The sequence below is a fragment of the Rhinolophus sinicus genome, chromosome 14 (assembly GCF_057876585.1).
Source record: "Rhinolophus sinicus isolate RSI-liver-muscle chromosome 14, RSI-T2T, whole genome shotgun sequence".
Taxonomy (NCBI): Eukaryota; Metazoa; Chordata; class Mammalia; order Chiroptera; family Rhinolophidae; genus Rhinolophus; species Rhinolophus sinicus.
Window position 1 is genome coordinate 64,661,628 of NC_142514.1, and position 27,938 is coordinate 64,689,565.

A 27,938-nucleotide genomic window follows, 5' to 3' on the forward strand; every position below is an offset into this window, starting at 1 on the left:
TTAGAAATGTACTGATATATAATCCATGAATTCAATATTAAATCACAATAGAAATCTAAAAATATGTTGAACTAAATGATAATGTAGATATACCAAATCTTGTGAGATAGAGATTACCAGTGCTTAAAGGGAAATTTCATGTATATATGAAAAGGAAAAACACTGAAGAATCAATGTTCAAAACAACAATACCTGCTCTTGCTATTTCTCTTCAATTGTATGGGACATTCCATCCAGTACAATAAGAAAGAAAAGAAAAAAGAAAGGCATAAGAATTGGAAAGAAAAAATGAGTGTCTTAATTTGCATATGACATAATTATGTACATAGAAAATCCAAAAGAACATATAAACTATTAGAATTAAATAATTTCATCAATGCATCTGAATACAAGATGAGTATATAAAAATTAACCATTACAGTATCAGAGCACCAAACATAGAAAATGAAATTCAAAAAATAATACCATTGATATGAGCATCAAAAAAAATTGAACACCTAGGACTAACAAAATATGTGCAAGGCATTTAATTGAAAACTACAAAACATTAATAAGAGAAATTTTTCTAAAAATTCTAAATAAGTGGAAGGATATACAATATTCATAAATAATGAAAATGGCAGTCATCTCACCCAGATTGATCTATGTAGATCTGTACATTCAACACAATCCCAGTAAAAGCTGCAACATTTAATTGTTTAGATGGACATTGACAAATTGAATCTAAAATTTACATTGAAATAAAAAAGACCAAGAACAGCTAAAGCAATCTTGAAGAACAAACCTGGAAGGCAGAGTGGTTAGTATTGGTGCAAAATAGAAAAATCAAATAATGAAACAGAATGGAGAGTTCAAGATGAACCCACACATCTGATTTATGACATCTGACCTATTTGCCTCATGACAAAGGTGAGACTGCAGTACATTGCAGACTGAATTTTATTTTCAAGAAATGGTGCCCGCTCAGTTGGATATCCTATAAAAGAAAATAATCTATGTCCCAGTTTGACCCATACCCCAAAGCTATTCAAGGTGTGTTGCAGATTGACATACGAAAGGTAAAACAATCAAGATGTTAGAAGAAAACATAGGACACTCTCTTCATTAGCTTGGAGAAGGCAACAAAGATTTCTGAAATAGAACATCAAAGGTGCCAACCATAAAGGAAACAACTGACAAATTGGACTATATTTGCGATAGTTAATTTTATGTATCAGTTTGACTGGATCACAGTATGCACATATGTCTGATTAAACATTAATTCTGCATGTGTCTGTGAAGGTGTTTCTGGAAGAGATTAGTACTTGAATTTGTGGACTGAGTAAAGTAGATTGCCCTTCCCAAGATGGGTGGGCATCAACCAATCCACTGGGGGACTGAATAGACAAAAAAAAAAAAAAAAAAAAAAGATGGAGGAAAGGAGGATTCACTGGCTCTCTGCCTGACCACTTGAGCTGGTCATCAATCTTCTGCCCTCAGCACTCCTGGCTTCAGGCCTTTAGACTCAGACTATAGTCTATACCATTGGCTCTCAGAAGAACACCGCAGGCTTTCCTGGGGCTCCAGCTTGCAGACAGCAGATCACGGGACTTCTCAGGCTCCATAATTACATGAAACAATAACTTGTGTCTGTGGAGAATCCTGACTAACACAGTATTAAAATTAAGAACTGTATCATCAAAAGGCACAATTCAGAAAGTGAAAAGGCAATTAACAGACAAGTAGAGAACATTTTATACATCTATCTCCAACTAAGAGTCATATCTAGAATTTATTTTATACTGTGACCTAACTTGAGAATTTTAATACAAACGGATAATCAAAAAAATAGAGACATAGGAAAACAAACGTCAGCTTCAGGTACTACTTGAATGGCCATCAACTAAATAGTCATGAGAAATAAAACTACAGCAATCCTAAAATTATGAACAAATATTACTACAATTTTAGAACTCCTTACAATTTTCAAACCATGTTAACATTCCCATTTTACAATTATAGCTAAAATTGAGAGATAGCTTGACCAAACTGATATTCATTTGAATGTCAAATGACAAGATTTAATTGTTCTTGTTAGGTGCCACTCATTGGCTAGGCAATGGAATGGCATAACAGAAGTATTTCCTGCCATCATCTAATTATTACTTTAAGTTAAATGCCTAAGTTGCAAATTATTGAAGCAAATGGCATGATCAATTCTGTGTTTCAAGAACTTGAAATTTTTCATGTCATTTGGTAGAAAAATTAACATCTAACATTTGTTGTAAAGTAATAACTAGATGCAGACAAGGATTTGTACGTGATGATATTCACTGCAGAAAATTTTATAACAGAGAAAACATGGAAACGACGTAACTATTCAACAACAGAGCAATAATTAATATATTATGGTATATTCAGTGATGTTAGGATAATAAATCCCATTGGTAGCTTGTAAGAATTCTCATTTTGTGCCATCTTTTCAATAGTAAGAATTATTATACCTCTTGAAAATTATTGTAGCAAAAAAAAGAGAGATTAGTTTCTCTTTTTTTATTAGACTGTAGACTTTTATTAGAAGAAATATTTCCCATAGCTGTAAGCAATGTGTTAGAATTCATCCAGCTAGCTCACATTTTCTCTAAAAATTCTCTGCCTCAGGAGGGCTGGGGGGGTGGAGGGGAAGAGGGAGGGAGAGAGAGAGGGGGGGAAGGAGGGAGGGGGGAGAGATAGAGAGAGAGAGGGAGAGAGAGACACTCACACACGTACAGGATCAATAGAGCTAAGTATCTCAGTGAATGATTTATTGAGGCAATATAACTGTTTGCACATTTTAAGGCACTGGAGGGTGAAGGTCATGTGAGATGGGACAGCACTCAGAAAAGGGATTTCCTGCATGCTCCATCCTGCCAGACAGTCTCCTGCTTCCCTCCCTAGCCAAAGAAGGGTGAACACAGCACATTTGCTGTCTTCATTCAGATCCCAAACGATCCAAAAAATTCCACATCTCTATTCCCAACACAACTTATTAGAAGATAAATTACGTGCTTATCAACTTGCCATGGCACTTCATGTAAATTATACCTCAATAAACCAGATTTTTACCAATGCCTTTGTGCTTTGTGCACTTCAGAAAGCCATTGACTAGAGCCACAAAAGAATTGCCCAACTTGTTGAAAGTGTTTTGCCGTGACCTGAAGGGCCTACCACATGGGAAGAAATTACTTTTTAATACCAAGCAGAAAGGACACGCTGGGGCTCGGAGGCAGCAATACCCGTAGGGGTTCCTGCTCAGGTACTGCTGGTGGAATCATTCCCGTGGTAGAAAGTTTGTCCCTCCCAGAGTCAGTCGTGATCTGGCCATAGCCATGCTCTGACAGCACCTTCTGGTAGTCTTCTTTGGACCTCAGGGCTGCCTCCATGTGCGTGGTAGAGGTTGGATAGATGGCTGAGCGGTACTGAGAGTCGTGGTCATTTGTCTTGGCGCATCCTGGGGTTGGGTCATGATTCTCCCAGAAGACCCTGAGCAGTTCCTTAAGCTGATGCGTCCTGGTTGGTACACCCCTCGAACTACTTCTGCATGGCCAGTTTTTCCTGAGCAGACTTCTTGGTAAATGGGATTAGAAGTGTAGCCTCCAGCATAACCAACTTGAGTTGAATATACTCCTTTCAAGGTCCAGCATTTCCTCTCATCTCCCAGAAACAGCCCATTCCTACTATGAGGATCAGCTCCTTCCGGCCGGGCAAGCGAGATTAGTTTTTATTTACATTTCTTTACTAATAATAAATCTGAATGTCTTGCAAACATGCTTATTGGCCATTAGTAACTCTTCTCTTATGAGTTGTCTGCTTTTATCCTTTGGACTTTTTATTTGATGGACATTCATATTTTATTAATTTGTAAGAGCTCTTTATATTTTGGGTAGGAAAACGAAAGTATAGAAATCTTTGTGTCTATTATACTCCCAAGTGTTATACTTGGTGTTTTATGAGTCAGCTCATTTGAAATTAAAATTCTGATTTCTTGAAATGCTTCAACTGATAGTGTTCAGGCTAAAATATAACTTTTCAAATAAGACAAGATCAAAATAGTAAAAGCCAACTTACTTACAAAATGGAAACAAAAAAATCATGCAGTTTTAAGGTAATTAACTGCAATTGTAGAAGTAAAAACAAATTTTTAAAAATAATCAAAAAAGTTTTAAATAGTATTACATTCAGGTGACAGCCAAGAAGTTTTTGTTACCATTAATTATTCAATGAAATCATAATTTTTTCATACAGATCATTTACCTGTGCTTTACCACCTTGGGTTTAGATATAATTCTTTAAAAAGAAAAATTGAGCTTTTTTTTTTTTTTTTAAATGATAGGAAAGGATATCTACAAAAATGTTGCAAAAAATGAACTTTAAGCATGCAAAAAGTGGTCACAGTGTATAACTACAGAGTTTCTAATCAAATAATGTATGATAGTTAATCACAGGTTTAATTTTTATAGTTTAAATCATAATCTATTGTCAATACTAACTTCATCTTATAGTAAACTAGATATAGAAGGGTCCTAACAGTTCTCCCTTTCTCCCTCCAAGCGCCACCCCAAACTGTGCCAAAGTAAGTAGAAAATAAGCAAGATACTTGAGTTATTTTTAAAAACAAAACTAAACTTCACAATTTTAAGTTCTCTTAAATTTTAAGGAAAAATATTTTTATTTTTAATGTTTATTTTTCTTTTGTGGAAGTATTAAATCTTAAAGCACCACAAGTTGTAATGTTAAATAAATCAAAAATACTAAGTTGGGATTTAAGCAACTTTCTTAATTCAGTAGTATCAAAAGAAAACACAACACATGGGATTTTAATTAATTCCTAGAAAAGAAAAAAAAAAAAAGAGAAATTCCTCTTAAACTATCTAAAGAAAACAGCTGTAAGGGAACCCATTCCACCTTCCTGATTCACTCTTAGTACCAACTTCCTCCCATTTTCCACTGTGGCCTCTGGAACATGAATGATTATAATATAAATAAGGTCTCCTGCATCCTGAATCTCTTCAGTCTCTGCCTGAAAGGAAATTGGACCCCTCACACAGGAAACTGCTTCCCTTGGGGCCCTCAAGAGTTAGTTATTCATTCTCCCACACTCTGTATAATTCCCCAAACTTCCTTAGGCACATGCCCTCACTCTACTCTGAAGCTCAAAACTAAGGGTCATATCACCATTCTTCCATTCACCTATCCTTCCAGCAAATATGGACTAGTGCCTGCTGTGTACCAGACTACAGAACTGTAAATCCTTGTAAAGGTTAACATATACTGAGACAGTATGAGACAAATAATCACACACCAAAAAAATAGTTGCCAATTATGAAAGAAAAAGAATAATAAGGTATATGAGAGAATGACTTAGTTAGGCCACGAGTAAGAGAAAGAGCATTTGAAGATGAGAAAAGGAAGGAGGGAATGAACTTGGTTTTCAAGGAAACCAAGTAGAATTGGGCATAGTGGGTGGGGAGAATGGTGTATGAGAGGGTGACGAGGTGGGCAGGGCCTTGAGATCATATTGAGGACTTTGAATTTTATTTTAAATGCAATCAGAAACCACTGATAGTTTTAAAACATTCCTTATCACAGTCATCTACTTATCTGCTTTTTCTTCAGCTGTACCCCAAGGAGGAAAGGAACATGTGGTGAGGTAATAATCACATAAATAATGGAAGAAAAGTTTTAGAACTTAAGAAAGTGATGATGCCCTGAAAATCAATGATAAAGAGAAAACACTGGAGGAGATCCAAGATGGCAGACTAGATAAACACTGTGCCTGTTTCCTTCCATGAACACATTAAAATTACAACTAAATTATCTTCTTCCAAATCCTAGACAGCTTCAACATCCAAGCCTTCTCAGTTACTCAACATCCTGGACACCAGTGACCTCATCTCCACCTCAAGCAAGCTTCTTTTCACTTTTCCCTTGTCCAAAACTATTCCACCTCTGAAAACCAAATTCTAATATTTCATTTTCAGACCTTTGCCAATTCTATTCTTCTACTCCCTACACCTATCAGGCCTATCCTCCAACCTTTAAATTTTTTTATGTGATTAGAAAAAGAATAAAAGTAGTACAATCTCATTAGAATAAGTGAAAATTTATTACTATTTTTTTCCATTCCTACCAAGGCATTTAGGCTTCTAGACACCTATCTCCATACTCATACCAGCATATATGAACTTACATACACAGAGAAAGAGATGCTTGTTTTGATTACAAAAAGTGAGTCATGCCAAATACATAATTCTGTGTGTGACTTTTCTTCACCTAAAAATAAAAATCATGAACAAATCTCAAGTCAGTAAATAATAGACTGAATTCCTCCTTTAAATGGCTGCGATACTAATCAGGGGAATAATTTCATAAATTATATAAATGTTTAACCACTATGCTGCACACCTGAAACTAATATAAAATAATAGTGAATGTCAACTGTAATTGAAAACTAAAAATAATAAAATGTAAAAAATAATAATAAATTGCTGCAACAAACTAACTGACACCGGAAAACCTAGAAGCAGGCTCTTCAGTGGAGTGAAGTCCTTCCAATTTTTATAGCTGGAAAAGAACTGATGCTTGTGGCTAAAACAGTCTGGGAGCAGAATGCCTTCTCATAGCACTTCAGCAGAGGGTAACAGGTCTCAGGCCCATGAGAACTAAAGCCATTGCACCTTTCACCACTTGGTTTGCTACTGCCCAAGAAATATGCAAGGAAGGCTGCTGGCAGGTATTGAGGGAACCACAATCATAAGTAGGCAAGAAAAATTAAAACTCACTTATGAAGCTTGGAAAGAAATGATGGCGAGCAGAACAGAAACCGGAGATGCCTACTAAAGTAGAATGAATAGAAGAAACAGAAGAGAATTGTAATGAAAATATAATGGAATTACAGCACTAAGAACACACACACACACACACACACACACACACACACACTTTCAGGAACTAAAAAAAACATTTCTTAATTAGAAATGCAAAATCCATCAGAAAGAGAGAATGACTGCCCTTGAGAAATACATCAGTGGTCAGAAATATCAGGTGGAAGAAATAAATACCTCACAAGAAATCCAATGACAGCTATCCTGAGGAAAAAGGCAAGTTTCATAGATGTCAGATCCAGGAGAAAAAACAAGGAGGAAAGGAACATGTGGTGAGGTAATAATCACATAAATAATGGAAGAAAAGTTTTAGAACTGAAGAAAGTGATGATGCCCTGAAAATCAACGATAAAGAGAAAACCCTGGAGGAGATCCAAGATGGCGGAATAGATAAACACTGTGCCTGCTTCCTTCCAGGAACACATTAAAATTACAACTAAATTATAGAACAATCAACCTGGAGAACGATCTGAAGTCTTATAACCAAGGATATAAAGCAGAAGCCACATTAACATTGGTAGGAGGGGCGGAGACACAAAACCGGCTGCCTCCAAACTTTTGTGTGGTTCCCCCAGAATGAACGAAAGACCCAAGCCCCACACCAGCCGACGTAGCCCAGAGTTCTGGTGCCGCAAAGAGGAGCCCCCACAACACCTGTCTATGAAAAACTGGAGATTCCGACCATTTGGGTGGGATGGAAGGCAGAGGAAACCCAGGCGTCCTCTTAAACAGTCCGCCCACAGACTCACTCACACGCACTCACCTTGGGCTATGGAGGACAGACAGTGGCTTGGGGGGCGTTGGAGGCATGAGGGGCAGATTGAGGTGTGTAGCTTCAAATCAATGGCTGGAGGACAGTCGCTATGTACCCTGTGTAGGTTCCTCCTTCCGTGCAACCAGCAGGCAGTTGCCGTCTTTCCTGTGTGAGACCTCCCCTCATGGAAAAATCTGAATCTGATTGGTCTGGTGAGCTCTGCTGCTCTGCCCTGCTGACTCACTGGGACCCCACACTACCCAGGTCCCCCAATGCAGGAGGAACTTGTTCTGACAGCAGCCAGCACTGCCTGCATTGCACTCTTTCTTGAAAAACTATCAAAGTCCTCAGGACCCAGGTAGGCAGTAGCTGTCCTTGGTGTGCTGAGACTTTTGCTGAGTATCTCCAGACTCAGCACTGGTACCAAACCAGACTACATTAACCTGGTGGCCACAACTCTTCCCACTCTAGTGACTCCCTGAGACCCTGGCTCACCCAACTCATGTACTGCACGAAGCTTTATCAGTGGTTGAACCTTAATGGAGTCAGCAGGTGGCAGCAGGTCTCCAGCAGGTGGCAGCATGTGTCCTGGCTTTCTGCAGAGCTACTCCAGGCCTGGTATTGGTGGTAGCCATCCTCAGTTCACAGTGTGGCTTCTTACATGTGCCTCCAGGGTTAGCATAGGCAGCAAAGAACTGCGGATCACTGTGTAGTTCCTACCAGGTAGCCCCTGGCCAGTCACAGGCAGTGGGTGACCAGGGCCTGCACCAAAGCCCCTCCTAAGAGGCCCCAGAACCAACATACCTGGAGTTTGGCTACAGACTATAGCAGAGCACCACCCAATTAACTCCACAATTGGCACACCCAAAGGGCAGTCCCAACAGGCACCAGAGCCCATTAGGGTGAATTCTGCTCCATGAAGTAAGCCCCTTGCACAGCAGCCTGTAAGCTGTGCATGTGGCAAAACCCCACAACCAATCAGCCTGAGGATCGATCCTACCCACTGATGTGCCAATAGCAATCAGGGCTCAACTATAACAGCAGGGCACACACAACCCCACAAGGGACATTCTTGGAACAGACAGAACAGGTAACCAGGGAGATTGTGCCAGGGCCCCACAGGGCACCGACTACGTAAGTCCACCGGCCAAGACTGTGAGACATAGTAGATCTAACTAACTTATAGTAATAAACACAGAGAAGCAGCCCAAATGAGGAAACAAAGAAAGACATCCCAAATGAAACAGGAGAAAACTCCAGAAAAAGAACTAAATAAAATGGAAGCAAGCAACCTACCAGATGCAGAGTTTAAAACAATGGTCATAAGTATGCTCAAAGAACTTAGCAAGAACTTCAACAGAGAGATAGCAAGCATAAAAAAGGACACAGTAACCATAAAAAAGAACAGTCTGAAGTGAAGAATACAATAACTGAAATGAATAATGCACTAGAAGGAATCACCAGCAGACTAGGTGAAGCAGAGGATCAAATCAGTGATTTGGAAGAGAAGGTAGCAGAAAACACCAAATTGGTATAGCAAAAAGAATCCAAAAAATGAGGAGAGTTTAAGAGACCTCTGGGACAACATCAAGTGTACCAACATTCATACCATAGGGGTACCAGAAAAAGAAGGGAGAAAGCAAGGAATTGAGAACCTATTTGAAGAAATAATGACTGAAAACTTTCCTAACCTGGCAAAGGAAATAGACATACAAGCCCAGGAAGTGCAGACAGTTCCAAACAAGATGAACCCAAACAGACCCACACCAAGACACATTATAATTAGATTGGCAAAGGTTAAAGACAAAGAGAGAATTCTAAAAGCCTATGGAGAAAGGCTAACTTATAAAGAGTAACTTATAAGGGAGCTCCCATAAGATTATCAGCTGATTTCTCAACAGAAACTGCAGGCCAGAAGGAACTAGCCCAAAATATTCAACGTGATGAAAAGCAAGCACCTACAACCAAGGGTACTCTACCCAGCAATGCTATATCATTTAAAATCAAAAGACAGATAAAGTGCATCCCAGACAAGACAAAGCTAAAGGAGTATGAACTTCACCAAATCAGTATTTCACCACCCAAACCAGTATTACAAGGAATGTTAGAGAGACTTCTTTAAGATGGAAAAAAAAAAAGATCAAAATTATGAATAATAAAATGACAATAGCTGCATAGCTATCAACACTTACTTTCAATGTAAATGGATTAAATGCTCCACTCAAAAGATATAGGAGGGCAGAATGGATAAGAAAACAAAACATATGCTGCCTAAAGAGGCTCACTTCAGATTGAAAGACACACAGACAGAGTCTAAAGGGATGAAAAACTTACTTCATGAAAATGGAAATAAAATTTGAAAAGAATCTGGAGTAGCAATACTTATACTAGACAAAATAAACTTTGAAACAAAGACTATAACAAGAGACAAAGAAGGACCCTGTAATCCACACTTCTGGGTATTTATCTGAAGAAACCCAAACACTACTTAGAGGGGACATGTGCATCCATATGTTCATTGCAGCATTGTTTACAATGGCCAAGATGTACAGGCAACCTGGGTGTCTGTTGGTGGAAGAATGGATAAAGAGGTGGTGGTATATACATACAATGGAATATTGCTTGGCCTTGGAAGGGAATGGGTTCTTGCCATCTGCAATAGCATGGATGGACCTGAAGGGTATTATGCTGAGTGGAGTATAAGACAGAGAAAGACAGACACAATATGATTTCGCTTATATGTAGAATCTAAAGAACAAAATAAACAAACTAAACAGAAACAAACTCAGAGACACAGAGAACATATTGATGTTTGCCAGATGGGAAGGTGGTTGGGGGTGAGTGAAAAAGGGGAAGGGATTACAAAGTACAAATTGGTTGCTACATAGTAATCATGGGGATGTAGGGTACAAGGGCATTTGGAGACAGTGGGAAGCTGGAAGCGGGGACACCAGGGCATTGACTCTGCGCCTCCCTGATGCTGAATTTGGCTCACACTCCAGAAGAGCCCAATGTCTGCGCTTAATGCTCCACATGGAAACGTGAAGCACAGATTGCGAACGTTCCTCTATGGCCTGGCAAACTTCCTTTGTTTTCCTGTGTCACCAGTGTCTGAGTACCAACCTTAGGGACTTTGTGGTAGTATTTTCCTTCCACAGTCTATCTAAAATATTTCAGGAACCAATTTTTAATGCCATTATGCAAATTACTTTGATAAAATTAAAAATATAAAGAAGAGAATATATTCATAGATAAGGTAAATGCATGACTGTCCAAAAATCCCATTACCTTTATTTATGAAATGTATATGAAGGTAGCATGGTCATAGTTAAGAGCAGACTCTGGATGCCTGCCACTTACTAGCTGTGTGACCTTGGGCAAGTTACTTAACCTTTCTAACCGCACTCAGAACTTTGTCTGGCACACAATAAGTACTCAATAATAATAGCAATGCTGCTGCTCTTCCACTGCTTGCAACAGGGAAACAGCTCTGTGCATGGCTTCCATTTTGGAATCAGAAGACTTGAGCTCAAATGCTGACTTTAAATCTTAAGAATTTTGTACTACAGCCACCTTAGTAAATACCTCTATGCTTACATTTTTTTCATATCGGAAACAGGAATACGAATACCTCCCTCTTTCAACATTCATCCATCTATCTATCCACAAACATCAGCTGAGTATCTACTATATACCAAATATTGTGCAATGGCTATACTAGAAATATGAGTAAGAAGATCCAGTTCTGCCCTTAAGGAGCTCAGTCTGGTGAACAATACTCAAGGACTCTAGTTTCCTTTCACCTAAGTATTTCTTAAGGATCTCATTGCGTTAGGAGATGAAGAAAGGACCACAAGCGTCAAGCATGTGTGTTAGTACCACAAGTATTATGATTTAAAAAAAAAAAAAAAAAAAAAAAGGCAACGCTAATATTGTTAGCTACTGTTGAGCAAAAAATGTTGAGCTTCTGAAATTACTATATTTTGCTATTTTAAGAAAAATATGAAGCAGTTGGGTCATTGGGAAGTAAGCCCCTATAGATGATATGGCAGTCTTAGGAGTGGATCAGAGAGGCAGGCCTTCATTTCTGATTGGAGAAGATAGAACACCTTGGGGAGACTGCCCTTTGTTCACAAGCTGCACTGCGCAGTACACAACTTGCCTCTTTGAGTGATTTTTTGAGACCCGAGAGTCGTTTGACTAAACAGCTCAAGCCACTGTCTGAGTGGAATCACTATTATGCGATCCCTTGTCAACTACATCCATCCTCTTTTAGAGTGTCTTGCCTTGGCACATACGGTGGGAGATTATGGGGATCATGTTCTTGGTATTGCTTCCACGTCATCCCCCAAATAAAGACCTTATCCTAAAGCTTCTTGGTATTAAGACAGCTTATTTTGATCGTCTCATGCAAGTTAGCCATGGGAAAGGGTGGGACAAGTTGTCCCCCTTTAATCTTTTAGTTAACTCGAAGGCTTTCGAATGTGTACACTAATGATATTAGATAGTCACTAATATAAAATGAAGAACAAAGAGACTACGAATTCATAGGAGAGCCTGAGAGCCTATTCTTTATAAAGAAACAAAGCATGCCAACATATTTTCATCAGTCCCCACCAGTTGGCATTTAATAGCTATGGCTTAAAATTCTATATTTAAAAGCTAACAGAAATTATAATGGCATTTTAGTATATACTTGAAACAATATTAAGTACATCAAGGCACTGGGTATTTTTAGAAAGAATATAATTATACCATTATTAAAAATTAATATCCAGAATATTTCCTTTATTATATTTATAAATATGTATATATACAGCACAATGTAAAACAATTATACACATTATTTAAACTCATGTATTTGGCTCATAATTAGCCTAGATTTATTACAAATTCACTTGGACAATGGCTACAGACACACAAAGAATGATTCTGGCTTCTTTTGTGTGTGTACACAAAACATTCTAAAAACTGACATAACATCAATAGAAATTAAAGCAGAGCTAAGTGAAAATTATCCAGCACAAAAAATACTAACATCTATCCTGTTTTAAATTTTCAATTGGATAATAGACTATGTTTCAAAAATCTTTACAGAAAACTCCAATACTACCACCTACAAATCATAAAGTATAAGAGATAGTATATTTATTTTTTACCTAATCACTTTTAGACTCACAGTGAAAACCTACTACTTATAGAAAATAAATTCAACAATTTATCCAAACATTGTTACATAAGAAGTTTTAAGAAATTGTAAATAATTCTTAACACTCTCGTTTTGAGTCTCCGACTTTTCGATACTATGTTGTATTTCTTTCAAACGTACTTCCTGATGTTGTATTTTCTAAATAAATAAAAAAAGAAATTAATATAATCAATAAGGACATTCATGTCAAAGGAGAGTCATAATATAAAATTTATATATACAATGGTTAACTACATAATTTTTAAATTTTTTTTTAAAAAAATCTTAACATCTGATGTGTTCATTATTAACTTATCTTAGAGCTCACTTTTCTTTAAAACCTAGAATAACTAAAGCACATACATGGTTGAGCTCTACTATGATATAGTTAATTTTCATATACATTCACTTAGCCCCAAATTATTACATATTTAACATGATTAACTTAATAAATGTGTTTTACTTAAAACTACCACAATTAATTTCTCTTACATTTAACATGATATATTTTAATACTGGTTTTTGCCATTTTCTCTGCCTAAAAAATTTATATTTTATACCATAAAAATGACTTTTATTGTCTTAAAATTGACAGAATTCTAGTTTTTGTAACATAAACATTTTATTTTTGAATCCATTAGAAATAAAAAGAACTCTTAATATTATAAATGTTCTTTATCTGAGGAAAAAAATTAAAAACCTAATATAGTTTTAAAAATATTCAGTTGCATATAAATTCCCAAGTAGATTTGTTCACTGTAAATACTTTAGCTAGGCCGCAAATATCATTTAACTTCTAACTAAAATGTAGGCACCTTAAGAAGAAAAATCTTTTCTTTCCTTCCTATCAGGTGCTCAGTAATACCTGACACCTTCTGAAACTGAGTGATGCCCCGCAAGTGAAGTGGGGTGATGTGAAGCAGTGTGCTAGGTTTGACTACACAGTCACAGAATGAATATAATGAATCTTTGTGGAAATCAATTTTACTCAACAATTTGGAGGGAAAATATTAATACAAACCCACTTATATTGTCGGGAAAAATCAAGATTTTAGGATAATACATAAGACTCCAAAGACATTTTAGGTTTCAGTAAGGCTGGCCTGAGTTAAACTGCTGAGGTCCCCCTTGGATCTGTGCATCCACTCTGCCCCCGACTGGAACACTTGGACAAAAAATCAGAAGAGGTGTGCTATCAATACTATTCCAGGGCCTGTGGAAGACACCACAGTACAAGCAATTATTAGACTGGCTCTCAGGGTGCTCAGGCATGTATATAAAACACTGAACCGCCCACTGAACTGTCCCCTGGAAGGGACAGAATACATAAACTCATTTTTCAGCATTCTAAATCTATGCTTAGAATGTTAGATTTTTACTACTGTAAAAATGGTCAGGTTTAATTAAACATCTAATTTTAAACCTATTTGCTTTGGCAGTTTTAGCCAAGTACTAGGAGCATTATAGCAAAACCCATCTCATCTTAGTGTATTTATGTTATTTTTTCAGGAGCTTTAACTACACAAAGAACATCACACATATTTACAATATTAGCAACTCTGATGGTGAGTAAAAAAACAAAAGTTTAGAAATAAAGGGAAAGCCTGTGCTAAATTAAAAGTGAAAAATATTTTGTTCTGATTAAATTGCCATGGAACTTTTGATGGTGATAAAATTAAACTAATATTGCATGCCAAAAATCATTTAACTTTTGAACCTTTCAGATTTTCAACTTTTAGACACATGGGAATGAAAAATTAGTTTTCATGGAGTCTCTGGCTCCTGGAAAAAATAAAGTATCATTATTTTCTATGTCACTGTTAAGTAGAGAGTTTTCAAGTAATTTAGTCACGACTAGTGCTAGCTTTCATAATGTGCCAATTGGCTAATTCATGAATATTTAGGAAAAAACATTAGAAGACTAATTAAACACAGCCAATTTGGTTTTCTCATTTTATGGTTGAGCAGACCAAAGCATCCACTTCATATGCAAATATAACAATACTGAATATTTACTTAATGCCAACTTTCTAAAATATAATATTCATTAGTCAAGACAGATATCAAGATCTAATTCATAACAATAGTTTAAATTATGTTTATCTGAAAAAATGAAAAGTTCATACCAGAAAGAAAATAAGTAGATTATATCTGTAACTTTCATTAAGCAGCTGTCATGCAAAAGTAATATGTAGGGAAAAGGCCTGATGAGAGTTTGGGGGAAATGTAACAGAAGCTAGATGAGGATAATAATTCTTTGGCATAATCCTGAAAGTTTTAAGTTTTGTGACTTACATAATTTGTTATTTTTAATATTATCAGTAAAGCAATAGTCCTGATTCCCTTCACTTCGTACCTTAACTGTTTAAGTAAACTAAAATGGTAAGAATATTAAATGCTAATTTATTTTTTATGAAAATACATTAAGGCATACTAATACTTACACTGTTTATTTTGCAAACAAGTTGATTTTGTTCTTCATTTCTCTTTCGAAGCTCAGTTTCCAAATCTAATATTTTAATTTGTAAAGCTCTCTCTCTAGATGACATTTTCTCTATTTCTTCAGAAACCTGTAATTTTCATTAAAAGAGTAAAGTAACTACATGCACTTCCTTTAAAGTATGATTTAAAGTCTTGGCATAGTTATACTGTATATCTTTTTTCCAACTAGATATTAATTGGATAATTAAAAAATGTTTGGCCGTCCTATGTTAAGGAAGTACATAGTATAAGTGTATATACTTTTCTTTGTAGTATAAGTATCTACAAAATTAGCTTGAGATGAAAGAGGTGTACGCATTTCTAGTGCTGTGTGATTATAGGCAGATGTTTTCCCCAATATTATATTTTTATAACCTACTGAGACCAATTACCATGTTTTACAGTATTTATATTTACCATGTTGTCTAGAGTGGTGGTGGAACATAGAGAGTTGTCATTAAATGCTGATTACAGACTTGGATGGAAAGGATTGGGGGCAGGGCAGATGATATGTATACCTCACATACACACACAAAAGGGACTGATTTTTCATTCATACACTTCTAGAGTGGTCTGAATTCGAGTTTTCGTAGTTCTCTGATTGCTTATTTTTGTAGAAAGTCTAACTTAGCTATGTTCATCCAAGGATTCAGATATATGGGAGCCTATTTCCAAGAATGTTGAGTTTAGCCACAAGCATGAGAGTGGAGGCAGGAACTAGTTAAGGAGCAAAGAGCTAGTGGGAAGGACTGTCCTCTAATGTAACTCCTATGGACCCAGTTCTCAGTTTTTATAAAGTGATTTACAAACATGTCTGTGTGCAAATTCTAAGGGCGACTGTAAGGGAAGGATGCTGGCAGAATCTGAAGCTATGAGAGAAAAAGCCCTCGGAACAAATATCCATGGCCTTCATCATCCCTCAGTATGACAATTATGACAGTGCAGTGACAGCTCACCTCATGGGGCAGGAACTAGAGATAGCCCCATATTCTACTGCAGCAGGAGAGAAAATTGAGGGCAGACACATCTGTGGGGACTCTACACAGTTCTGAACAGCAATCTGAGAGCACTTAGTATTTCCAAAGTCCACTTAGGCTGAACTCAAGATGAAAGTCACTTATTTTCCTCCCAAAGGTTGGCGGCGCTGAGAAATCTGGATTACATTTCTACCACTGGCAGTACATTTTACTACTTAGCCTTTATTCGATGATGTGTCCTTCAGTGTCAATTTAGATTGATTTCCCAGAGTTTAAACAAATTAAAAATATACACACACACATATATATATTTATATGTATGACACTGGTGATAGCGACGTACATTTTAAGGATATCAGATTTCTTCTGACTCCTGTGGAATTGCCATTCACGAGCTTGAGAAAGACCATGGGTAGAGAGAATTTAGAGGGAAAGATTCAGAATTTGGTGTTGGACATGTTAAGTTTGAGATGCCTCTGTTAAGCAGACATGTCAAATAAGTAGAATATATGAGTCTAGATTTCAGGGGAGAAAGAAGACTGGAGTGGAGCTATATATCTGACAGTCATCAGGGTATAGACGATCTCTTTTTAGCATCATTCATTCTTATGAGGAAACTCATCATCCCCATTTTACCAATTAAGCAACAAACAAACGTTTAGAAAAGTTATTTCTCCTGGGTCAGGGTATGATGTGCCAGAGACAGAATTCAAATCCAATTCCTGCTGGATTCCAAAGCCCACCGTGTGTCTTTTCAAACTCACATTTTCAAATCATTTGATAAATTTACCTCCTCTTTGAGATCTTCCTGAATCATTTCTCCTCAACCTCAGGTTGAATCACCTGTACCCTCCCTCTGTTGTAGCACTTACATGCTGGATGGCATGCGTTTGTTCACATGTTATCTCCTACTGGACTGTGAGCATCCTGAGAGTTGAGGACAGGTCTTATTTACCTTCGCATCTCAAGGACTGGTAGAGACATTTATTAATTGCTAACCCAATAGATTTAACTGGAATTTAATTCTTGCATGTATTTACTGATACAATATTTTCCAAAAGGGAGTTGAGTTTTACAGCTCACTGAATTCTGACCAAAACCAAAATGTTCAATAATTTCCATATTTGCTGTGGTTTTATTAAAAAAGGGTTGGGGGGTGGGGCACTCCCTCAAAGTGTTTTCCATCTCTGCCCTTAACCCTGCCACATCATCATTATCAAGTAAAGTAAGTCTGGACCAGTAATATATCTGTTTAGCTCCAAAAGGCAAAAGTAGGTAAAAAAACAAAAATGTAATTGCTCCCTTCACCCTGTCATCAGGATGAAAACAATAACTGTAGGTTTGGCAAGATGAGATATTGTCTGTTTAAAAAGAGGACTCTTTGGTAAACTAATTAAAAAGTTTCTAAATAAAGGCCATCTGTACCTTTTCTCTTCCTTCTTCTAAAGCAGCTTCCAGCTGTCTGGCCAATGCTGTATATTCTGCAGACTTCTCTTTAAATTTAAGATTGCTGTGCTTAAGACATTCTTCTTGGTTTTCCAGCTTCTTTTCAAGCTCTTTATTTTCTGCATCCATCTGTTCTAATTTTCTTTTTACAATAAACATATATTTTAAAATTATTGTCTGTAGAGAAAAATGTAACACCAATTTTAAGTCAATTTGATACTTACTGTTTTAGGTTTTCACACTTCAACTGAATAAGATAATTTTCCTCTTCCAGAGAAAGCTTTGTCAGAAGATTGTGATTGTCATCAACCTTTAAAGAGAAAAAAAAAATTGTCTTTGCTATTTTCTTTATAATCAATTTCCAAAGAAACCTATATACTTTACTGTTAGAACAATCATAAAAAACAAGAAAGTATAAATATTATTATTGTTCATACACAGAGAGACACCAAGATATCACATTGTTAAAACACAAGTTCTTAAATTCCTGGTTAAATTAAAAAAAAAAAATAAAAAAATAAACTAGGCTGCCTCGTGGCAAATCATCTACTACATATTATTCTGAAAAATGGCAATTAAGACATTTTGAAAAAAATTTTATCGAAAAAGGACATTTATTTTATTAAATAACTGTGAAGATTTTAAACAGTATTAATCTCCTATTGTAGAATAGTTAAGGTTGCTCTTATATTTTGTTTCACCTACATAGTAACTGATAATTGAATATATGTGAAGTTGTAACTGTAAGAACCATATTTGTGCAAAGCAAATTCATTAACAAGGAAACCAACCAAAGACACACTTGCCCATGCCAAGACAGAATATTCTTCCCATTGCTTCAAAAGCTATGTTTGAATAGTTTTAGAAGCCTTCAAATAAAAAAAAAATTCTCATAATTTCAATTAGTAACTTAGGTTATCTACATAATTTGACATTTCCCTAGAAAAAGCTCTTCTCAGGAATTTAAATTCAGCAAAGTTTTGTTTGTATGTTTTTAAAAACAGGGTGCATTTCAAATTAAAATCCAGGCTACTTTTGGAAGAGAGACAGGAAACCATTACTAAAATCATTTTGCAAATAAAGAAAAAACTTGCTACCATCCTTGGACATGCTTCTGTGAAAAACAGAATACTTAATTTAAAAATATGTGTTAAGTGTTTACTATGTGCTAGGCATTGAATTAGAAGATGGCTATAAACCTGGCACCCATGATCCCTGCTCTAATGGAGAAAAAAGTGTATGACGAAATAAACAATTGCGAATAATCCAAATAAGTTTGATGTACAATTCTAATTAAAATAAATTCTAATTTTTATAAGATAAATTACAAATTGTAAGATGTTTACAACATAATAAACATAGCATTGCTCCTTCTTTCAAGCTATTACCATGTCTTCATATGTCTAACTATAGATTCGTACGAAAAAACTAAATCAGCAATTTTGGTTACCAATTTTTACTATAAAATGCTAAAAGAATAGCTTGCAAAATAATATTACAGTATCTGCAGAAAACTGACATTTTTGTCAACTGATTTAGATGGGAGTGAAAAAAAAAAAAAATCAAGCCCTGATGTAAGTGCCCTCAGCTGGTGAAATCATTCCAAAGCGTTACGTTAACACATCCAGCAAAAATCAGAAAGACAGGGGGACACCTGGCCCTGAAGCTCCCTAACGGTGCGCACTTGGTCTGCACATTTGCCCTTGTAGTGCTGCAGACTCTCCTGACACTCCTGAAGCTTCTGTTCGGCCGCCGTCAAGGAATCGCGTACCCGCTCTAACTCCTTCAGATGAGACTCCATCTGACCCCTCATCTGAGTTGTAGCATTAGGGAATAAGTGCAAGATCACACATTTAGAATTAATGTTTCTACTATCTCAAATACTAGATACTCTTATAATGTAATACATATTTTAGGTCTAATGGTTTTAAATAAAATGATTCCAACAAATAAATATGAATAAGCAATGTTAGACTCTGCATATAACTCAAAAGCAGGCTGGACTTTACTACTTTTCAACAAGTTTTTTGAGTAAATGAATATAGTAATATAAGCTTGCAAGTAGAACGTTTAACCTGCGGTGTTTCCCCGAAAATAAGACCTACCCAGACCATCAGCTGTAATGTGTCTTTTGGAGCAAAAATTAATATAAGACTCAGTCTTATATAAAACCCAGTCTTATATTAAAATAAAACCAGGTCTTATATTAATTTTTGCTCCAAAAGACACATTAGAGCTGATGGTCTGGCTAGGTCTTATTTTCGGGGAAACATGGTACTTAGGAAGCAAACTTTTTGAATCCTATCATTTATATTCAAGCACAGATGTTACTAATAAAGCTGATATGGTACCCAGCCATCAGCCTAAAGTGATTGTCACTTTTTGTCATTCAATCTTATAACTCAGGTATTTCAATTAAAAGAGCCTTGCTGCACTCATCTTAGTCCAAATTGGTGGGGTTTACTATACATTATTTCAAGATAGTTTATAGCATCAGTCCTCAGTAGACTATTTGATCATTAATGTTATTATGAAGCAAATCTCTTTAATTTTATCTATATTAATCTCTTTGGCTGCTACAGTCCCTCATTTGTAGCACTTGTGTGGGGATGTGACAAGAAGGAACCCTAAGATGTGCTTGTCATGTTAATTAAGGAAAAACACCCAGACATGGCATTTAGGATGTTCATAGGGATGGAAAACAAGAGCTCGCCTCTTTCCCTGACACAGGAAACACCTAGAGCTACTACATAACATCTGGCATTCTTAATCCTGAAAGATAAAACTAGAACAAAGCATACTTCTGAGACCCCAAACATCGAAGAGCCCATGAGAAAACCAGGGGATTTAAAACAATTGAAAACTAAAAGGAAGAATTTCATTTTTAAAAAAATGACTTTTCTGGTTTAATACCAGTAAGAAAACTCTAAGTGACCTTATAGTATCTGAAAAACACAGGCTGCTGCCCCATCTGCCTTTTGAACAGGTTTTTAAAGTAGGCTTTTATTTACAGCACTACCTAGTAAAAGAGGAGACATTTGCATGGGTATGTCTCATGAGACAGAGACCAAGAGAAAGATTTTTTTCTCTGATCTGCTAAAAATAGGTGAACAATAATTCTAAAAAAGTAGTAAGTTGCACTTTTAATGGGTTATCTTTATCTCTGCATAACCAGCGGACTGCCTGCAGTGGCTGACCTCTTCTTCACATTGTACCTCACTTGAACTTCTCAGGCCAAGATGTGGAGAAAACCCAGAAACAGTCACCTTATTACACTCAGCTGAAACTGAACAGTAACATCCCATGACTCCTGCAGCCAAGAGTTATCATCCTACGACTTTCACTGCTTTCTTACCAAACAACATGAAAAGACCCAAAAAGGGATGCGGTTTCATTTAAAAACTTAAAAATATTCACAAAAACATCATAACTTGCCAATACTGGCCTTCCCCTCATTCTGTTGCAATAGGGTGAAAAAAAGGAAATGATGGTTATTTTATGCTATTATTTTTTCTTCCAACAAAGCATTAGCAGAGAATATTTACTTTGCTTTTTTAGACCAGAAAAATAAGGTGTGATTAAAAATGAGAGGTATTCAAGTTTTCATACTTATGGCTGATAAAGCTGAGTGACAATCATTTTTTTGAGCCATTTAAGTCTGCTCTTGAATAAGAAAAATTAAACATTTATGCTATTTTCCAAATATTAAGTAAAAAGTGAAGAAACAATCACACAAACACCATTTCAAGCCTGGAAGAAACATTATTTCCTCAGAAAACATACTCCTACAGGAATTGAGAAGAGATCACTAAACTAGAGAAAATGACCACAATGAAAGAATTTATGTAATATTCACAAAGTACAAAATGAAAATAATTTTTTTTATTATTTAAAATGTCAAATTTACCTTCTCTAATTCCTTATTTTTGTTTGTTGTTATCAGGTTATTTTCACTTAGCAAATTTTCACATCTGCTTTTTACGATTTCAGCTGCTTCTTGCAATGTTTGTATCTGAAAATAATACATATTATTAGAGTAACATGTGTTATTTTATTTTTAGGACCATAATATGAAATAAAAGGCTAAATATTTAAATTTTCAATTTTAAACAAATCATTATTTCCCTATCAATACCCTCACTATGTTTATCTTATGTTGTTCCTTCTTTAAATATGGGAATCACTTAAGGCTATCCTCTAATCCACAGTCCTTTTAGGATTTACCTGTCTTTACCCAGCAACACTTCTAGACTCTTCACTTGACTCTGAATATTGAGATATCTTCATTTGCAGGTCAACGCCACGTTAAAGAATAAACTTCTGGTTCAAACTAGCTCCCATACCAATTATTTTACCCTCCAAATCAAAATCTGCTCAAAAAGTAACTGAGCATTTTATACAAGGTCCAGAGCCTAGAATATGGTAACTCATCCAAAATATTCTTACTAAGGGATTGAACCCTGGGAGATCCAGATGACACTCTCAATACATAGTGCCATATAGTCCAACACAGGCTCCATTCTCACCTCTGGCCTGGGTGACTGCAGTACGATACTGGACATCTCAACTCCATTTTCCCATCCAAACCATCCAGATGTAGCCTCTTCCTACTTACTTACACTATGCCGCCCTTAAGCTTTTACTTTTAGTTCATTATTCTTTAATTCAAATATTCTCTTCCAGTGAAATCAAACCCTTTATTGCCCAATTTATTATGCATCATTCATGGACCTGCATAAATCCAAACCCGTCTCATGAAGTTTCTCTTGAATACATTATCTAAAACATAAGCTTTTCTATAAATTACTACTGAACACATGCTCTATTCCATACATATTGTCACATGTTCTTTCCCAGGCCTTTCATGGGAGGAAGTCTGAATTATACTTTCTTCATTCATTTAGAAAAATGGAGTATTGGGCTTTAATGACTCTGGAAGTCATTATTCTAAATACTATATACAAGATGACCAACAAATATAATCAAAATTAACTAGGTAATACCTTAAGGCTTATATTACATCTGTGAAATTAATTTTAGATCTACTTTTAGGAATATCCAACACATAACACAGGCAATGTTTGAGTCAGGAATCAGCAGAATCACCTATTTATAAAAGTATTTGGGACCTTAAGAAACAGTTGGGACATGTCATATTCTCTCACAAAATAATAGCTCCACCTTTCTTTAATCCTGCTTATGTAGATCATAAACAAATGCAGTGTTTTAAATTGTTTACCAAATTTAGCAAACATTAAAATAAATGCAGTGGTCACCTGGGTTTTATACACTTCAATAAGGGTTTTCTGTTCTTTTTCTACTTCTTCCAATTCTACGAGTTCATTTTCAACAGAAACCACCTCCTCCTTCAAAGCACCAAGTGTAGCCTAGCAAGAAATATATAACTATTATAAATCATTAAAATTAATTCATATTCCAGAGCTATAGAATTATAAAAACATAATTTATCAACAAAGTTAAAAACTATTTTTGATTGCATATAATACCATCTAAAAATTTAGGAATTTCAAAAAGTTAGTAATACTTATAAACAATCTTAAAAGAATTATGGAAGACATATTTTTAAACCTTTCAAATTTTACTGACTAAAAAAAAAAAAAAAACAACTGGAAAATAGACCATGTTCTTGTATGGGAAGACTCAATGCTACTGATATATCAGTGTTTTCAAACTCGATAAAACTTTAATGCAATTTCAACCAAAAGTATAATAGTTGGGGGAGGGGGAATATGACAAAATTATTTAAAATTCATATAGAAAAAAATAGGTCTAATAAAAATTTTAAAGAACACTTTAAAGTGGAGAATCTCAGTGCTTATTAGATATTAAAATGTATAAAGAACTAAAACTAAGATACTAATATAAGAATATACAGGCTGATGGAACAGGAAAAGAAAAATGCACTAAAATTATATTTAGTATATGACAAGGTCAGATTTTTAAATCAATGGAGAAAATATGTTTCACTAAATAATGGTAATAAGACAACTGTTTATGAGAAAAAAATAGAGTATCTGCCACCATTCAATACTATTTTTTATATTTATTAAAAATAAAAAAATAAAATTACAAAAATTTTCAAAGAAAATCTTATTTGATTGTAGGATAACAACAACCCTACCAAGCATAAAATCAAAAGAAGATATCAAGAACAGTAAGGAACTGAGATTTTACCCTACAAGTTTACAAATTAGTCTAGTATAGTTTCATGGATACTAGCAGAAGAAATGAGACTCAGAGTTGAGAGACACAGGACTTCATTACTCCCAGCAATAGCAGTAGCCAGATATCAGCATTTGTATTAGCTTTCTAAGCCCCAGTTCCCAAAGGGCAACTTAAAGAGGACCAGATCACCCCTATACAGGTAATGGGATGCATTACAGAGGAGCAATGCTTGAGGGAACTCAATCAAATCTTTTATAACAAGCTAAGCATGCCTACCGTTTGGTAGAAGAAAACATTGCTATCTTCCAAGCATTTGGAAGCAAGCTTTGCTATCTTCCTATCTTTCTCTAAACAACAATCCTCGAAAAGATGGTCTGGATCTACAGACAGTGCCTCTGCTTGCAAGATATGCAGAAATGTGAGAGACTCCCAACAGAAGCCATAATGTGTATCATATACACATATATATATATATATATATATATATATATATATATATATATATACACACACACATATATATGCATATATATAGTGTGTGTGTGTATATATGTGTGTATATATATATATATATACACATACACACACACTTTAGCACCTCTTGTAATTGCAGATGTCAAACATGACTTCCATTCATCTTTTGTTATTAGTATATATTAAGTATTACAATTTTAATAGTTTTCCTTTCTTAAAATGTGTATACATTTTTTGGCACCCCCGGTATATATATATATATCTCCAAAATGTGATAGCCCCCTGAAAAGATTTAAGAGGCAAGAATATATATATACACACACACACACACACACACACACACACACACACACACATACATACACATGTGGAATTCAGGACCAAGGTCTAGGCTAGAGATATAAATTTGAAAGCCTCCAGGATATAGATAATAGTTAAAGGCCCAACACTAGAAGAGGTCATCGATCAAATCTGGAGACTGGTTTTAAAATTGCCCATTTATAGTGGGTAATTTGGAAATGTATTAACAGTAACATCAAAAATGGGGCTCCTTTTGAGCATATAATACCACTTCTAGAACTTTATCCTAAGAAAATAGATATGCAAAGAGACTCAAAGAAGCTACCCACATTTTTATTTATAATGGCAAAACTCTGGAAATAGTCCAAAGTCCCCCCTAAAATATATATGCTAAAATAATAACTTTATTTATCTTTGTTGTGAGGTTACAGGTGATTTTTTAAATTTTTCCTTTTGTGCCTTTTTGGTTTTCCAACTTTCTTTAGTAAATAAATAGAACTTTATAATCCTCCAAAAAAATTTTTGCTGTTTTCAATAGAGGCCACTGGACTTTGAAAGCAATATCAGCTAGCTTCTTTTTCATTTGAAATCATAAAATCTGAAATTACTCTAAAGTAATTAAAAGCCACAAAATATAACATCTATGCAATTTTACATGGCAAATAACATTTGCCAAACATACCTAGATTTTTTTCCTTAAACAAAATCCAGAGAATAATGCATTAAAAGTACATGCTTCTGCATTATTATAATAGAATATGATAAGATGCAAACATTAACTCAATGAGTTTATACCAGTGTAATTTAAAATTAATTCTATTATCATGTGATTAAAAGTTAGATTTATAATTAATGAAATATGCTTCTAATCCTTTCTCTCTGAAGGATATCAAAAAAATTAAGAAAATAAACATAATAAATAAAATCTCTTCCTCTTCCTAGATAAAAACATTTTAAGTATTCATTAATATTCATTGAGAGCTAAGTATATGTCACACCTTCCCTGGGTATTCTGTGCATACAAAGATGGGAGTTTATAAGGAGAATTTTATCCTAAATGAAAAGTTTGGGGGGTGGGGGGAGGATGACGGGAATAACATTAGAACTGAACTTTAAAGGAAAGGTAGGGTTTAGATATTGAGAAAAATCACATTCCAAACTGTAAGAGTAGTCAAACTATAGGAATAGATATAGGAAAACATGAACAAATGGCAAGAAATAAAGAGTATTCCTATTTGGCTAGAGCTCAGGGTAACTACTAGACTACATTCCCTAGTCTCCCTTGCAGCTATGTGGAGCCATATACCAAAAGAAGTAGAAGAGTGGTATGGGACTTTCAGAAGTCTCCCTGAACGGGAGGAGATGGGGAATAAAAGGGAGATAATCTAACTTTCCCCCCCCCCCCATCTAGTTGATTCAAACTTGGCTACAATAGCTGGAGCTCCAGCGGCCATTTTAAATCATGAGGGCGAGCATCACAACCCAGGAATGGCGGAGTCAAAAGCTAAAAAGAGGCTAGGTTATCTGATGCCCTATCAGCCCTGAACTGCCAACTCTGGCCTTCTCTCACATAAAAAGATTCTTTTCTATCTTCTATTTACTGTCTTCCAAAAATAACATTATGGAACTGCAAGTGATGCCATAGTTTTTAGTCAAGTTTCATCTGGTTACATGCAACTCTGATTGAGAACTCAAATATCTTTTTTCTCAGAAAATATAAAAACTTCTTTCCCATCTTTTCTCTGGAACACATACAAACCAATTACCCTTTGAATTTGATTAAGTTGGAAAATTCTTTTTGGTTATGAAGCAGCCAAGAACATACTTGCTGGTTTCAAACAGACCAGGCCTGAAGTTCTATCATATTGTAGCCATGACACCTAGAAATAATTTTATGCATTAAAGTTAATGTAATTTTGGATGATTCACTTAACTGCTAAAATTGGAGAGCAAATAAACTTTTTTTTCAGTTGAGACAAAGAGAGTTATGCAACTTCATAAATCTTAATATTGCTGAAAATAATTTTAACATGCATCTGTGTATACAACCATAAACATTTAAAATCTGTACACAAATATGTGTGTGTGTGTGTGTGTGTGTATATACATTTCCTCTTACAATGATATTTTAATACTCTGAGAAACGTAAGAACAAAATTATACAAGAGCATATTCTAAACATGCTGTTATTTCAAGCTACTTTTACTAAGTAGATTAAGTTGTCATTACACAATACATACACACATAGGCACACAAATACTTAGTACCTTTAATTTTGTATTCTCGAGATTCAGAGTTTCATTTTCATTTTCAATTGAGTGAAGTTTTCTAAGAATTTCTTCACATGAAGTTTTTCCATGGTCTTCCATTTTCTTCAGGTCTTCCAAAAGATTAATGATTTGCCTTTGTAAAATAAATATTTTGTAAAAGCCATAGAAATTTTCATTTAAATAATACATTTTAAGTATGTTTCTGAAATTATTTTGGTAGGGTGAACTGTTTCGAAAATTAATAGAACTTATAGAACAAGGGAAATAGGAAGCAGTTAGCTCTATAAAGTTACTACCTAAGTAACCTTAATTAGAAATAACTACACATTGATGATGCCAATGAAAAAATTACACAACATTCTCTTTTCTATTCAATAAAACATCTAAACTATCACCCATAGGTATGTCTGTCTGTCTCTCTCATTCACACACATGCACACACACAAAATTTCAGAACAAGGTTAAGTAAAAGGATCAAGTGAGGCAATAACTAATCTTTAGAAGCAAATTATATATGCTAGTTTTCAATAATAACACTGAAGAGAATATATATTAGGTTAGTGCAAAAGTAATTGCAGTTTTTGCAATTATTTTTAGCCTTTTAAACCACTATTACTTGTGCACCAACCTAATAGAAAAGGTATTTAAAAGCGAATATTCAAGAGTCATTGTTAGCTTATTAATAATAAATTTCAAAGCACAACTTGTATGTATTTTTATCAATTTTCTTTGTTATATATTCAAAGTACTTTAAGTAACAATAATTTTTAGGATTTCAAAAGCATTTACGCTTTTATTATAAACTCTGTTATATATTCTTACTTACATATTCTTGATCAGTAGAGAAATATCACTTCCATTTTAAGACTAAATTAGCTTTAACATTTATTGCAAATAATAGATAACACACACTCAAATACCAAATACTAACAAGTTCAAAATTTCAAAATATGAACACTA

General features: G+C 35.1%; 1 protein-coding gene and 1 pseudogene across 6 annotated transcripts in view; both read right to left on the reverse strand.

The window, feature by feature from the left end:
• Window positions 1-2,712: 2,712 nt before the first annotated feature.
• Window positions 2,713-3,732, reverse strand: LOC148755705 (mitochondrial peptide methionine sulfoxide reductase pseudogene; annotated as a pseudogene).
• Window positions 3,733-12,423: 8,691 nt separating this feature from the next.
• ODF2L (outer dense fiber of sperm tails 2 like) overlaps window positions 12,424-27,938 on the reverse strand; it is a 35,121-nt gene continuing 19,606 nt past the window's right edge. For 4 of the 6 annotated variants that reach the window (XM_074335091.2, XM_019751770.3, XM_088791265.1 and 1 more), the window contains exons 10-16: window positions 26,976-27,111; window positions 23,025-23,135; window positions 21,656-21,760; window positions 17,973-18,058; window positions 17,728-17,890; window positions 15,289-15,414; window positions 12,424-13,003 (exon numbers count right to left, since the gene is read on the reverse strand). In XM_074335091.2, the coding sequence (XP_074191192.2) occupies window positions 12,875-13,003; window positions 15,289-15,414; window positions 17,728-17,890; window positions 17,973-18,058; window positions 21,656-21,760; window positions 23,025-23,135; window positions 26,976-27,111 (856 nt within the window). In that variant the 3' untranslated portion in view covers window positions 12,424-12,874. Of the gene's footprint in view, window positions 14,058-15,288; window positions 15,415-17,727; window positions 17,891-17,972; window positions 18,059-21,655; window positions 21,761-23,024; window positions 23,136-26,975; window positions 27,112-27,938 lie in introns of all 6 variants that reach the window. The other 2 variants (XR_016018654.1, XM_088791266.1) reach the window with 2 other exon arrangements.